The sequence below is a fragment of the Osmerus mordax genome, chromosome 16, assembly GCF_038355195.1.
Source record: "Osmerus mordax isolate fOsmMor3 chromosome 16, fOsmMor3.pri, whole genome shotgun sequence".
In the NCBI taxonomy this organism is placed as follows: Eukaryota; Metazoa; Chordata; class Actinopteri; order Osmeriformes; family Osmeridae; genus Osmerus; species Osmerus mordax.
The window spans coordinates 6,898,842-6,913,707 of record NC_090065.1 but is presented as its reverse complement, the minus strand read 5'-3'; the positions used below and the strand labels follow the sequence as shown (position 1 = coordinate 6,913,707).

Genomic DNA, 14,866 nt, shown 5'->3' with positions numbered 1-14,866 from the left:
TCACATTTCCATGTTCCATCTCTTTGTCCAGAGTTTGATTGTAAAAGGATTATGTGAAATATATAAACTATGTTACATTTCCAGTGGGTAATTTTTTCAACCTGGATATCATCTGTAATAACTTTCATATGGAACTTAATGAGCTCAATAGAATTCTATTCATTTAAACGTTTTGTGTGCTCTCTTACTGGATGCTTTGTTCCATTATAAAATGTTATCCAGACATTATTTGTGTAAAATAAAGTTTACATGCTGGATGCAATAAAAGATTTAATGAGGAGTTCTGCCTTAATACCTTTGTTGTGATCAAGTTTATCAGAACAGCTACTTGATTGCAGTTCTTATCATAGCTAGTATCTCAGTATTTAAGGGTTTCTGATAATGTGTGTCTAAGCACAATAACAGTCATAAAGTATTGTATATTTGATTATGTAATGGATTATGTAATATTTTCAAAAGGAAGTGGAAAACACACTAATATAAGAGTAATATTTTTGTTGAGAGAGTGTATTACCAGTGATGATTTTGGATGAGGGCATTCATATCTTTCAAGTATTCATGGTCAATTTCCCATTATCTTACTTGACATTTCTGTGATCCAAATTGACAATTTTCTGGGAGCAGACAAAGACATTCATTCTTGGTAAATTGCGGCTAAAGAATATCACATAAATCTACTATGGATGTGGTAGGGTGTGAAATCAAGCTGTGAATGGTAGACTATCACAATTATAGTAAATAAATACTGAATAGATTTTTGTTGTCCATTGTAGCCAAAATAAGATCTAAGAATAGGATTTGTTGAAAGAAAGACTTATCAAGTGGTCCCCCAAAAATGTATGCTTTTCGCTTTTTTCCTACACAGTCAATAACAAAGAACAAAAACCTTTGTCAAGTCAGGGAAGTTGGAGGATTTCCATATTGATTCACTGTGATTATCATCCTTGGAAGCCATCATGCTGGCAACTCAAAAAGAAAAAACAAGAAGAACGCATATAAAGTCACTAGGAGCAGCCTATCTCTGATATAAATTCTGTAAAGTCGAATCAGACATTTTAATTAGGACATTAATTGCTGCTTTGACTAAATGGGGAGCCCATAACCATGGGCAAAGTTCTCCATGACTGATTTCTTCAATCTGAATCCTTCTGACTAAATCAATCGCTTTTGAGATTAGAACTACAAAGGTCTGTCTAGCGTCACAGATAATCATAGCTAATTAAATCATTGTGAATTCCAGAAACAAACCATTGTTGTATCAAATGTTCTTAAAGCGATGATGTTTAATTGTCAGTTTGTGTGTGTAAGGACTGTAATTACAAGATGTACAAGATTCCACTCCTTAATTCATCAGCAGGCCTATTCATCCCCCCCCTTCTCTCTTGCCATTAAAATGCACGTATCTATGGTAGAGGACACAGGTTGATCTGTATTTGTACTACTTGTTGGCAAGTTTATCTGTTATCTTTATTGCTGTTCTATCTGTGGATTGGAGAGCTCCAAAGTGCACATAATGCAAATATGACCTAACCAGTAAACAGCACTTACTGAGAATCCTGCCCCACCTTGCATGCACGGGACATGAGTGTTTGCAATGTTTGCATGAGCCTTAAATGTTACAAAGTGCAAATACACTGAGACGAACCAGGATGACAGCACCAAGGAGGAGCTGCCACTTGAAACTATTGAGAAGCACTCAGATGCACCCTCTTACCCTTATGATCAATGTATACAAAGTATGATTCAAGGCACACAACTTTATTGAGCCATCATAAACCAACATGAGTGCTGGGCTTATCTGTGAGGTCTGTGTACTCACTAACATAGGTCAAACAAACTGATTTCACTTCAAGTTCGCTTTCATTTGTCATTTCACCATAAGCAGTACAATACAGACATATAGTGTGATGAAATGCCTCACAGGCCCACTGTGCTGCATTGTAAAACAAATAAGATAATAAAATGTAATAGACCACTGAATAATAAGATCCTGGGACACACACATCCACAATACTATAGATTGACGATGTTTGTGGGGGATCTCAGTTTGTTCACTGGGGGTTTAGAGTCCTCACAGTGGAGAGAAAGCAGAAGATAAGTTAAGAAGTCTGGCAGAGCGGGCCTGGATGCTTTGGAACCATGTGCATGACTTCAGAAGCTGGAAGAGACTTTGGGAAGGGTGGGAGGGGTCCTTCACGATGCTGGAGGTTTTGCCGTTGTCTTGTGAAAGGCAAGTGGGATGGAGGGGAGGGGAACACCAATAGTCTTTCCAGCTGTGTGGGTCCTATAGACTAATGATGTGGTGTTGGTGGTCCACGCGAGGTCATACACAAAGTGCACCCCCAGGAACTTAATGTAGCTGAATCTCTCCACGACTGCACTGTCTACAGTCAACTAGAAGTGATCAATGCAGGATTTTCTGAAGTTCAACATGTTTTCCTCATGTTCAAGGTCAGGTTGTTGGCAACACATCATTAAGTCAGTTGGGCCACCTCCTATTTATATGGTGTTTCGTCATTGTTGCTGATGAGGCTCACCATGGTTGTGCCTTCAGCAAACTTGACAATGTGGTTGGAGCTGGACTTAACAGTGCAGCGAAGGATCAACGTTGTAAACAGCAGTGGGCTGAGCATGCAGCCCTGAGGAGCACCTGGTGGTGCAGGAAATGTTGTTGCCAACCTGGACCTACTGTGGTCTCCCAGTTCAAAACTCCAGAACCCAGTTGCAGAGGGAGATGTTGAGGCCATGCCCATTCATCTGACTGATAAGCTGCTGACAAATAATTGAGTAGAATGCTGAGCTCCAGCTGATGACCAGGAGAGGACCTCCTGCAGTTTGCCTGCAGAGCTGACAGGTCTGCAGACGACACCGTTAACATGGCCCTCAACTTCACCCTCCAGCACCTGGACTCCCCGGAATCCAACGCCAGGATCCTGTATGTGGACTTCAGCTCTGCTGGGCAGGACAAGCTCTCCCAGCTGAACGTACCTGACTCCACCTGCAGGTGGATCACTGACTTCCTCTCCGACAGGAACAGTTGAACATCAGCTCCTTCACCAAGAAAGCACAACAGAGGATGTACTTCCTACAACAGATGAAGAAGTTCAATCTGCCAAAGACAATGATGGTGCACTTCTACACAGCCATCATTGAGTCTATCTTCACCTCCTCCATCACCATCTTGCGGCCACTGCCAAGAACAAGAGCAGACTGCAGCGTATCATCCGCACTGCTGAGAAGGCGATCGGCTTCAATCTGCAATCTCTTGAGGACCTGCACATCTATAGGTCCCTGAGGCGAGCAAGAAATATTGTGGCCGACTCCTCCCACCCTGGACACAGACTGTTCCAGCCACTCCCCTCCGGCAGGAGGCTGTGGTCCATCAGGACCTAAACCTCACCCCACAAGAACAGTTTCTTTCCGTCTGCAACTGGCCTCTTCAATAAGGCCAAGAACTCTGAACTGTCACCAGCACTCTCATAAAATCCAACTGTCATTTTACTGCACATTGCAACATTTTTGCACCAACCTCATTGAACTCTTATTTTATATTAATTTGTTTACATTGTCTGCTAGAATAGTTTAGATACTGTTGTTAATTTTCTACTTTTTATATTTTCTACGAAAAAAATGCACCTTCCTGCCTTAGTAATATCCTTATTGGTGCAAACTTAATTGGAGAATAAAGCTGTTTCAGATTTTGATTTTGATGAACAGCATTCTGACATGGGGTCCTTTTGAAGAAGAAGAAGAATAAAAAGAAACGTTATAATTATTATACACACACGCATGCAGGAAGTGGTGTGGTTTATTTGTGTGCTGGTCATTCACTGAATTGTGGAGATGTGTGTGCGTGTGTTGAGGGAACAACACTTTGAAGGCCAGTTTGTAAAATGTATGGTGTAACAGTGCCCTCTAGAGGACAATTGTCTGTGCCATGACAAAAGGGGCGTCGCTTTCTGCTGACGCCATGAGAACGTAAACCAAGTGAAATAGAATCGGATGTCACAACTCCTTCTTTCCTGCCTATCCGTTGTCGTGGAAGGCAGTGTGTATCCGTGTCGGAGTTCTTCGTCTAACGGATCTATAACCATCAGTCAGAATGGTAAGTCAGAAATAATACGTATTATTATGCTTAAATAGACTGGAGGCAGTTTTATCTGATGGTTAATTCAATTATTTAACGTTTCATATGTATCTGGTTGAGACTTATTGGTCTTAAATAGCGACCTGGCATTTCCAAAATGGATGCTTCTATACAAAACTGCATGACAATGCCTGGAAAACTGCGTAGCTCAGTTTCTGCCACCATCCTGGGCGTTCGAATTTTTAAAATGTTTTTGAAATTTTGTAAAAATGTTCAGTGTGTAGGTATGTTAGATATTTCTAAACGAAGTTTAAATATTAATAATCCCCTTCATGATAGGCTAATGTATTGTACGTAGCGCACCGCACCGGGACCCGCCTAGTGCTGAGCAAACAATCAGGTGTTAAATGTTCAGATGGTATGCTTGTTGTGGTTTTAGCGTTGCCATTGAGTGGTGACTCAAAAAGCGATATGGTTGATTGTCAAAACATTACGTATAATTTTATATAAATGGCGGAAATGGCACTTCACCGGCTACACAGATTTGTCCTAGACTGTCAACCGGCTTTACTGTCGTTCTGCAGTGGCTTGTCAGCATAGTTGGAAGAACGCGTTCTCAACTTGATGACGTGTTCCGGCATGTGATAAAAATTCTAGCTAGTTGCACTGGTCTGCTGCCAAGAAGTGACTAATCAGCTTTGAATCGCAATTGGTTCCCTTTAGTCTGCAATTCACGTTTCTCTGTATTTATAAAAATAAAGTATTAAAACAATTGTTTCAAACCAAAACGCAATGCCCCGTGTACATGCCTCAGCTTTCACCATTCGAGCTCTGCCTTTGTTACCAAGGTGATGTAGGCCATTATTAATAACTGATCAACTATGATGCCTTTTCCCCTCAGGTGAACTTCACAGTAGACCAAATCCGTGACATCATGGACAAAAAGTCCAACATCAGGAACATGTCCGTGATCGCTCACGTGGACCATGGGAAGTCCACATTGACTGACTCTCTGGTGTCAAAGGCTGGCATCATCGCCGGTGCTCGTGCCGGGGAGACCCGCTTCACCGACACTCGCAAAGACGAACAGGAGCGTTGCATCACCATCAAATCCACGTATGTAAAAGTTCATGGCTCTCTGGTCATGTATGTAAAAGGTCATGGCTCTGGTCATGTATGTAAAAAGTCATGGCTCTCTGGCAATGCAGATTTGCTTTAGTAGTGTACTTGATCAACAGGGACACAAGTCCAGTCTCACTGGTCAAGCAAGGATGTGTGACCTCAACTAAAAGCTTTTCCCTCCTTAATCTTGTCACCTGTACGTGTCGACCGCAGGGCTATCTCCATGTACTACGAGCTGAGCGAAGATGATTTGGCGTTCATCAAGCAAACCAAAGATGGCTCTGGATTCCTCATCAACCTGATTGACTCCCCTGGCCATGTGGATTTCTCCTCCGAAGTCACCGCCGCCCTCAGGGTTACCGACGGAGCCCTAGTGGTGGTCGACTGTGTCTCAGGTAGGCCCGCTCTCCCCTGCCTCGTCAGCCTGTTCTGACTGTCTTGGTCTGGGGTCTTATCCGGTCCTCTCTCCCTCTCTCTCTGCTCAGGGGTGTGTGTGCAGACCGAGACCGTGCTGCGCCAAGCCATCGCCGAGAGGATCAAGCCTGTCCTGATGATGAACAAGATGGACCGCGCCTTGCTGGAGCTGCAGCTGGAGCCCGAGGACCTCTACCAGACCTTCCAGCGCATCGTGGAGAACGTCAACGTCATCATCTGCACCTACGGCGAGGAAGAGGAGGGGCCCATGGGCTGCATCGTGGTGCGTAGGAAGCAGATGCCGACCCACCCCGCATGTTCACAGAGGGGCTTATCAACGCAACAAAGCCTTAATTGTACGCTTTGCTCATTATCTACAGGTTGACCCAAAGATTGGAACGGTTGGTTTTGGGTCTGGGCTCCATGGCTGGGCCTTCACACTCAAGCAGTTTGCTGAGATGTATGTGGCCAAGTACTCTGCCAAGGGTGGGGACACCAAGCCAACTGCAGAGGAGAAGAGTAAAAAGGTTGAGGACATGATGAAGAAACTTTGGGGAGACCGGTAAATCCACACTCATAAATCTTGCCTTCAGTTCAAGATTTTCTTTATTTTGAGTATCAATCCTTTGTTGTGCTGGTATTTAACTAGTGACGTGACCCCTTTTCAGGTTTTTCGACACTGATGCTAACAAGTTTAGCAAATCACCAACTGGCGCTGATGGCAAGAAGTTTCCTCGCACCTTCACCCAACTTGTCCTCGACCCAATCTTCAAAGTGAGTTCAACTAATAGTGAAATGATTTTATTAATGGAGATGAAAGCCAGTAGCACCTTTCAAAAGTCACCAAGGTGTATTCTCATGTACCCCGTTGGCCTGCGTTCTCTTGTTAATATCTCCTTTCCCTCAAGGTGTTTGATGCCATCATGAAATTCAACAAGGAGGAGACCGCCAAGTTGATTGACAAGCTGGATATCAAGCTTGACCCTGAAGACAAGGACAAGGAGGGCAAGCCCCTGCTGAAGGCCGTGATGAGGAAGTGGCTGCCGGCCGGGGAGGCCCTGCTTCAGATGATCACCATCCACCTGCCTTCCCCCGTCACTGCCCAGAAGTACCGCTGTGACATGCTCTATGAGGGACCTAAGGATGACGAGGTTGCCATGGGTCAGTTAGACTGCACATGTGCATTTCTCTATTTGTTTAATGTAACTGCTGTTTGAGTATAGTTGTGAGAAATGTCTCTCTTTCTTGATCTCAGGTATTAAGAACTGCGATCCCAAGGCTCCTCTGATGATGTACATTTCCAAGATGGTGCCCACCACTGACAAGGGCCGTTTCTACGCTTTCGGACGCGTTTTCTCTGGCGTTGTGTCCACGGGCTTGAAGGTGCGCATCATGGGTCCAAACTTCACTCCTGGCAAGAAGGAAGACCTCTACCTCAAACCCATTCAAAGGTGTTTATTAATAATCATACACATTTCAATGTCTTGTGTCGGAATGGGCAGTTCGTATTTGAATATTCAAACTGGGAGTGCTGCTCAAACGTAATACGTATGCTTTTTAATTGCCCCAGTTGCAGAGTAAACATGGACTACGGTGTATATACAAAATTGTCTTTTTGATTTGATTCAAGTACAATGTTTAAATCTGAATTAGTATCCCCTTTCATCAAGGGAAGATGAGCTTGATTATTGAACTGCAGTAACATTTCAATAGATGCTTAGTTATCAGTTGAGACGGTGCTGGATATACTAGGAATATTAGTTTTTACTAGGAATGTTAAAAAAAAAAAAAAAAAAAAAAAAAGACAATTTAAGCTGACAATGTAATGCCCATCTGTTGTCTTCGAGTAATTAAATCTGTTTGTAATTGTGTACCCTCACAGAACCATCCTGATGATGGGGCGTTACGTAGAGCCCATCGAGGATGTGCCATGCGGGAACATTGTTGGACTGGTCGGAGTGGACCAGTTCCTCGTCAAAACCGGGACCATTACTACGTTTGAACATGTAAAACATCACTTTTTAAATTAACATTGTCACAGTCTTTACTTCCTTGCAATATGTGAAACAAATCATTTCTGTCAAAATTGACCGTTGGTTCAACTCTGGTCTTCAGGCCCACAACATGAGGATGATGAAGTTCAGCGTGAGCCCTGTGGTGAGGGTGGCGGTGGAGGTCAAGAACCCTGCCGACCTGCCCAAGCTGGTGGAGGGCCTGAAGCGTCTGGCCAAGTCTGACCCCATGGTGCAGTGCATCACTGAGGAGTCTGGGGAGCACATCATTGCCGGGGCTGGAGAGCTCCACTTGGAGATCTGCCTCAAGGACCTGGAGGAGGACCACGCTGGCATCCCACTGAAGGTGAGGCTCCTGAACACTGGGATGGGAGGACGGTGGCCGTGGAAGGGTGCAGGAAGACATTTGGGTTTTCTTTTTTTACCTCTGACCTGTCTTTCTCCCGTTTCAGAAATCTGACCCAGTGGTGTCCTACAGAGAGACTGTTAGCGAAGAGTCTAACCAGGTTTGCCTGTCCAAGTCTCCCAACAAGCACAATCGTCTGTTCATGAAGGCCTGCCCCTTCCCTGATGGCCTTGCAGAGGACATTGAAAAGGGCGACGTCACTCCTCGCCAGGAGTTTAAGGCCCGTGCCCGTTTCCTCACTGACAAGTATCAGTGGGACGTGTCCGAGTCCAGGAAGATCTGGTGCTTCGGCCCAGATGGTACCGGGCCCAACCTGCTGATGGACGTGACCAAGGGAGTGCAGTACCTCAATGAGATCAAGGACAGTGTTGTGGCTGGATTCCAGTGGGCCAGCAAGGAGGTGGGTTTACAGGGTCATGTCATAATGCGTGTCATTCCACTAGCCTGAGACCTGATGGGTTCACACGCAGACACGACATCACGACAGGCTTCTGTCTAAAGTGTAATGTCCTTTCTCTGCCTGCAGGGTGCGCTGTGTGAGGAGAACATGCGCGCTGTCCGCTTTGACATCCATGATGTGACGCTGCACACAGATGCCATCCACCGCGGTGGTGGCCAGATCATTCCCACCGCCCGCAGAGTCCTGTTGGCCTGCCAGCTCACCGCCCAGCCCCGACTCATGGAGCCAGTCTACCTGGTGGAGATCCAGGTGTGTGTCCCATCTGTGCGTCAGGAAATTCCACGCTGTAGAGTTCCTGTTACTGAGCCGTTTGCTGTGTTCTGTCTGACCAGTGCCCAGAAAATGCTGTGGGAGGAATCTACGGCGTGCTGAACAGGAGAAGAGGTCATGTGTTTGAGGAGTCCAATATGATGGGCACACCCATCTTCACAGTCAAGGCCTACTTGCCAGTCAATGAGTCTTTCGGTGAGTGTCCTGCCTGTCTGATACCATGTTGTGTGAAGGCCTCCTTTCTCAGTGTGATGGGTTTGACGAGTGCGCCTCAATCTCCAACCCTCCCTCTCTTCTCCAGGTTTCACAGCCGATTTGCGCAGCAACACCGGTGGCAAGGCCTTCCCCCAGTGTGTGTTTGACCACTGGCAGATCCTGCAGGGAGACCCCAGCGAGCCCAGCTCAAAGCCCTTCCAGGTTGTCGTAGACACCAGAAAACGCAAAGGACTGAAGGAGGGCATCCCCGCTCTGGACAACTTCATCGACAAGTTGTAAACCAAAAGTCCCAGAGGCATAAAGCCACATCACACCCTAGGCACTGCTCTGAAATGATTGGATAGATTTTTGCAATGGAACTATGATATTGGACTATTACATAAACCTGGAATCATTTCAGATATATACCAAGTGCCTAGGGTTGACGCTAGGCTGTCAAGTTTGGAGTCACATGCTTGTATTTTTTCCTCTCCACTGAAGCTGTACAGTACACGGAGCACAGTAGTGCTTGCCTAACCGAAACACGGTGAAGGAGACCATGGGGGTATCACTCAATAAAGATTCCAAAATTAGAGCTTGTGGTGGACATTTTCTTTGACCTTTTTACATTAAATTTACATTTTCTATTGTAAATTTGAAGGGGGTACCGCTACACCAACTTCTGAACATACTGTTGGAGGCTTTTACATTAAAATGTGCATGGTTTCAATGAAATTTGGGGAATGTTGCATTTAGATACAATGCAAGACCCAGAGCTGCGTTGCTCACTGCATCACCAGAAGAAAAGCTGCATTTGTTGTATGTTGGCTCTCATGTGAAACACGTCTGGCAGTAAGGGCAGCTGTCATGTACAGTTAACAATGACAAGTTTGTCAAATGCATTTGTAATGCACACAAAGGGCAGGTCTCTGTTCTTCATTTTCAATGTTAATTAATGCTGTGCGTAACAAAATGACAAAAGATCATGTTAACATACCATTTTGCATTTATTAATTTAATTCAAACTACACATGGTAATAAATGTCAGTAATTTACCCATCCTAAGAATGTTGTATTGTGAGGGGAAAAGGCTTTTCCTAACACTACATTTGAAGTCAAGGCTGTAATGGTTCAAACTATGATAATTAGTGAATCCTAAATGTTAATCTGAACATAACTGGGTCAGTCAAGGGTGGTAGTGACCAGACAAAATGCAATCTAATAAAAATCGGCACTGGTTTACAGATCAAAGGACTGAAAGATCAAATGTACACTTAAGCAGCAGTCTCCAGGACTGCACACCTCTCATGCTGTTAAAAGCTGGAAAGCAGAATTATCAACTGGTGTCAAATACATGTCCACGTATCCTTTCACAAACAGTGATCAGCTTCCCCCTCAGTCTGAATCCTGACTTCAGTTCTCCCCCATTTCTTTTACACCTTGATCGGTCACATACATTCTCTTCATCAGATTTGTGTGAATCCCCTCCCTCTTACAGTTGGTGGGACACAGAAGCATGTTGAGAAAGTCTCCCAAATGACACCAGGACGTGCACAACTCCAAAGCTTGGTTTTCGAATGAGGTCCACACGAGACGAACACCAGTGTACTAAATAGAGAACAGCAGTGTGTGGTGTTTGAGAGCAGAACAGTCAGGCTGCAGCAGTCCTGTCGGCTGTCTCTGAGGTGCTTGGGTCAGGTGACTTATGAGTAGAAGATGACCTCTGGGATCTGTCCGTCCTCCACCGAGGTGCCGTTGTTGTTCCCCGCCGCGTAGCAGAACGTGAAGCAGGTCTTGGTGCCGGTGGCGGACGACTCGTGGGTCACCTTCCGCATGCCCTTCGTCCCGTAGTGAGAGTCTGGACCCTGAGATGGAGGGCGGTCGATGGAGAGAGAGAAGGAGGGAGGGAGGGAGTAAAAGGATTTTTATAGTTAACCAGTATTACACACATGGTATTTCTACCCTTAGTATGAATCTTGAAAAATATCTAATCATGAGACCAGCAACTTGTGTGTGAAGGCAAGGTGTCCTAGCGTCAGGGTGGTTCCATGTACCTTGAGCGTAGCGCAGGCAGTGTAGTTGACGTTAGGTAGGATTTCCACCGGTTCCTTGAACATGACTCTGAAGGTGTTGGCGGAGCCGTCACAGCTGAAGCCTGTGTCGTTCTGCCCCAGGACCGTGTTGCTGTCTGTGTGGATGATCTGCCAGAGAGAGGGGGGGGGGGGGGACATGTCTTCATCAACACAGACACATCTCATCCGTCTGTGGGTCCAGTGTATTCCACACGGGTAAGGACAGTGGTTCCCAACCCTGGTCCTCAAGGGCAGCCTGTCCTGCATGTTTTAGATGGTTCCCTGCTCCGACACACCTGATTCAAATGAAAGGGTCATTATCCAGCTCTGCAGAAGCCTGCTTATGAAGATTCATTTGAATCAGGTATGTCGGAGCAGGGGAACATCTAAAACATGGAGGACAGGGTGCCCTGAGGACCAGAGTTGGGAACCACACAGGTTAGGGGACCATACCTGGATGTTGACTTGGTAGTCTGTGGGTCCATGTATGGATCCATACAACCCAAACCCAACCACAAATATCCTTCTGTTCACTGAGAACCTGGGAAAGAGGAGGAGGTGGATAGGAGAAGAAGAGAGGGTAAGTGAAGATGACATGCTAAATGAAAACAGAGCACCTTACATGAGTGTGTGTGTGTGTGTGTAACGTGTGTGTGTTGTCACCTAATGCGGTCGCTGGTCCCGCTGTACCCCCAGCGGCTCTCCACCTGGCCAAAGCGAGTGATGCTGCACTCTTTCCCGCGGAGGCAGCAGCGCGGCCGGTCGATGAACTCCACGCGGGGCTTGGGGTTCACCGTGAAGTGGAGGAACAGACTCACCACCTCTCGGTCTGTCAAGATGCTCGACTGCGCTGGGCCTGAGGTAGGACGAAGAGCGATTAGTGTGTGTATGAGAGAGACAGCGTGTGGTTCTGTTTGCCTATGTTCTACTCTCTATCACTGTGTGTGTGTGTGTGAGTGTGTGTGTGTGTATACCTGCAGCAAACTCCTCAATAGTCATGAGAGGGAAGCGAATGAGAGCCAGGGCCTTGCCCAGGACTCGGCGCTTGTTCTCTGGAGTCGGCTGCAGCTGCTGCCTGTGGGCCTCTGCCTCTGCCCAGCGTACTGCGGCCCCAAACAGACGCACCTCCCTCACTCCCAGAGTGTCTCTCTCCAGCACTGCCACCAGCGTATCTGAAGGAGGGAGAGTAGGAAAGAGGGAGGTGGGTGGAGGGAACGGACAGAGGGAAGAGAGTTAGTGGTGGTGGGAGACAAGGCTGTGTGTGACATTGAACTACAGCACCCAGAGTGCCCCACGGTACCCAGGTCGATGTCAGTGAAGCCCTCGGCCGCAAGGGCATCTCCTGTGTTCTTGTCTATGTTCTCCAGGCACAAGCTAGCAAGCTGAGGTTCATCGAAAAGTCGAGCCTGAAACACACACAAACACGCCACATACAAATGCAGGCCTATCAGATCATTGGAGAAGCACATTCCCTAATTCGATAGGAATTTCATTTAGACTACAAACCCCAATGCTCCTTGTAAATGTGTGGCGATGACAACAGGGAGCTGTTGAAATAGGACGGTAATGTTAACTGACCTGTGTAAGCAGCATGAAAGCATTGTCTGCTCGCAGGTTCTTTTTAAGGAACTCCACACAGTGAGCCTCCAAGGCTGGCACTGCATACTTCTTAGCTGTGTACAGAGTGGTCATCACTGTCTCAGGCCCTATCTGGACTTCATCGGAATACAGGAACCTAGGGAGTACGGTGGTGCTTAGTGTACCGTGTTTAAGGCGTCGTCTCATGTTACAGTCATTTAGCAGAGGCTGTTGCCAGGCATAGTGCAGTACAATTGTTGACAATAACATTATACTACGTCTGTGATTTATCTTACTTAAGCAACGCCAGGAAAGCTGCAGGTTCGACGTCAGGAAGCTCTATTTCCGTTGAGGTGGTTGCCATACCTCCATTAAACATTGCATCGAAGACTGCACTGCCCACAGCGAGAACGAACCTACCAAAACAAAAGACACGTTGGTAACAGCTAGGTTGCATTATACAGATAAAGCATTATCTAGTGCTACATAAAAAACACTTACCTGTGTGCGGGTATTCGCTGCACCCCCATCCCTTTCCCCACCAGAAAATGAACGTCACTAAGCACCTCGTTATTGAAGAGGAAAGCAAATCTCTCCTTCACTGTGCTTTTTGTAGCTTGCCAATTGTAGACTGGCTCGCGATAGACTAAAACCGCCGCTGCTGCTGCTGGGGCTGCTGAAAGTGACGAGTGTGTAGTCGGTATGGCTGCGGGAGAAGCATTCGATGCAGCAGTAGCGATCATGTTCGACGCGGAGGTGGCTGTCCCTCCAGCGCCTATCCCGGGTGCCGCGACGCCATGAGCTAATGCTTGCTGAACAGAGTTCTGCGTATTAGGCTGATTTCCTGCTGCAACTCCGTTGCTTTCAGCCCCACCAGGCCCCGACTGCGGGTTGGAACGTCTTGCGGTGCCCTGAGCCCCTCCAACCGGACCGGCGGGACCACTATTGGAGGTAGGCATGGAAAAAGCGCTGTTGCTGGGCTGACTATTCCCCAAAGGTCCTAATCCGGAGAAATTTAGGCAAGGAGGCCTGCCACTGTTATCCCCAGCAGCCATCTTGATTTTGACAGCTTGGACGGAACCGTGACGTAGTCATAAACAAAACAGGGATTGGATAACTACATCCTCTTCATTTAACAATGTACTAGGCAGCCTGTCTGTATGGCCTTTCTAATGAAGAAATATTAACATTGTAACAATTTTTACATAATGTTGTATGGTATGTCATTCTGTTGTATTTGACTAGTTAAAACACATTTCTGACCAAAGCTAAAATAAATTGAGAATTTTCTGTGTAATTTTGCGTCTGCCCACAGCATGTGCACCATCAAACAAGGGGGAGGGGGGGGGGGTTCAATTAGATAACTATTTAGTTTTTCTATAAACCAGTTTTTTGGTAACACAATTCACATTCCATCAGGCTTCGTTACAGCACCAGTGAGAGGTGTGTGTACGACTTCGAAGTCCTTTTTACATGGCGCTGGACCACAGCTCACAGCGTCTTGGTCAGAAATGGGCAGCTCATAGCTACAGCATATGCAAACCAGGCTAGTCATACAGCTAATCCTTCAAATGACCCATATATGTTTAGTGCCCATCTGCCGTCAGTATGTAGGGAGGAAATCTTTTATTGAATGTCTTTATGTAATTATAACAAAGAGAAGAGAGATTAGTTTACATTGTATAATAAATGTAGGCCCCCATGAGTGTTGATCTTGTTGTCTCATGCCCTCGGTGTAGAATGAAAGTCTCCATAGCTGGTAGGCTATATCTGAATCCCATATCATCCTCAATTGGACTGAAAGTCTCTAAGAAAAACACTTCAGCGTGTTGTGACTTTTTCATTCACACCTGCAATAAAGCTCTCTAAGATGAACTAGGTTACATCATGGATATTTGAGATGGGTGTAGTATATTAGCAGAGCTGTAGCTTCATGTCTGAAATCACAGCGCCACACAAAAATTGTGTTTATTATTCAAAGTGAGTCCAGTATGGACGAAGTAGCTTACAGCCCCCTTCTTCCCCCGGAAGAAGTGGCCCCCGTCCCGTGATCATCATTCAGAGAGATCTCTCTTGGGGCCCCGCGCCTGCTTCTTACCAACCGTGACGTCACTTGGCGCGGAGCTGTCCTCGCGGCAGTCGTGCTGAAACAAGATGGCTGTGCGCGTGAGTGGAGTGGAGGGAGACTGAGGCGATGCAGAGAACGAAAGGGAGAGTTCGTGGAATCTTGTACAGATACATACCGATCTC

The 14,866-nt window shown here is 46.2% G+C and overlaps 3 protein-coding genes across 3 annotated transcripts in view; 1 reads left to right on the top strand and 2 right to left on the bottom strand.

Annotated features, from left to right (window-relative positions):
• LOC136959289 (methyl-CpG-binding domain protein 3-like) overlaps positions 1-14,866 on the bottom strand; it is a 165,623-nt gene that overhangs the window by 108,776 nt on the left and 41,981 nt on the right. The gene's annotated exons all lie outside the window — the stretch shown is intronic.
• Positions 4,024-9,559, top strand: LOC136959609 (elongation factor 2b-like). Its single transcript, XM_067254006.1, has 14 exons — positions 4,024-4,105; positions 4,989-5,203; positions 5,423-5,604; positions 5,695-5,906; positions 6,004-6,185; positions 6,292-6,397; positions 6,532-6,784; positions 6,879-7,074; positions 7,506-7,629; positions 7,739-7,981; positions 8,088-8,441; positions 8,568-8,750; positions 8,834-8,966; positions 9,073-9,559. Exons 1-14 carry the CDS (start codon positions 4,103-4,105, stop codon positions 9,264-9,266), a joined length of 2,580 nt encoding a protein of 859 aa, XP_067110107.1. The 5' UTR covers positions 4,024-4,102; the 3' UTR covers positions 9,267-9,559.
• On the bottom strand, positions 9,966-13,682 carry LOC136959610 (BTB/POZ domain-containing protein 2). Its single transcript, XM_067254007.1, has 9 exons — positions 13,118-13,682; positions 12,913-13,032; positions 12,617-12,773; positions 12,339-12,444; positions 12,013-12,210; positions 11,702-11,894; positions 11,492-11,579; positions 11,021-11,167; positions 9,966-10,831 (listed from the first exon to the last, which is right to left on the bottom strand). The coding sequence occupies exons 1-9, from the start codon at positions 13,669-13,671 to the stop codon at positions 10,670-10,672; spliced, it is 1,725 nt and encodes a 574-aa protein (XP_067110108.1). The 5' UTR covers positions 13,672-13,682; the 3' UTR covers positions 9,966-10,669.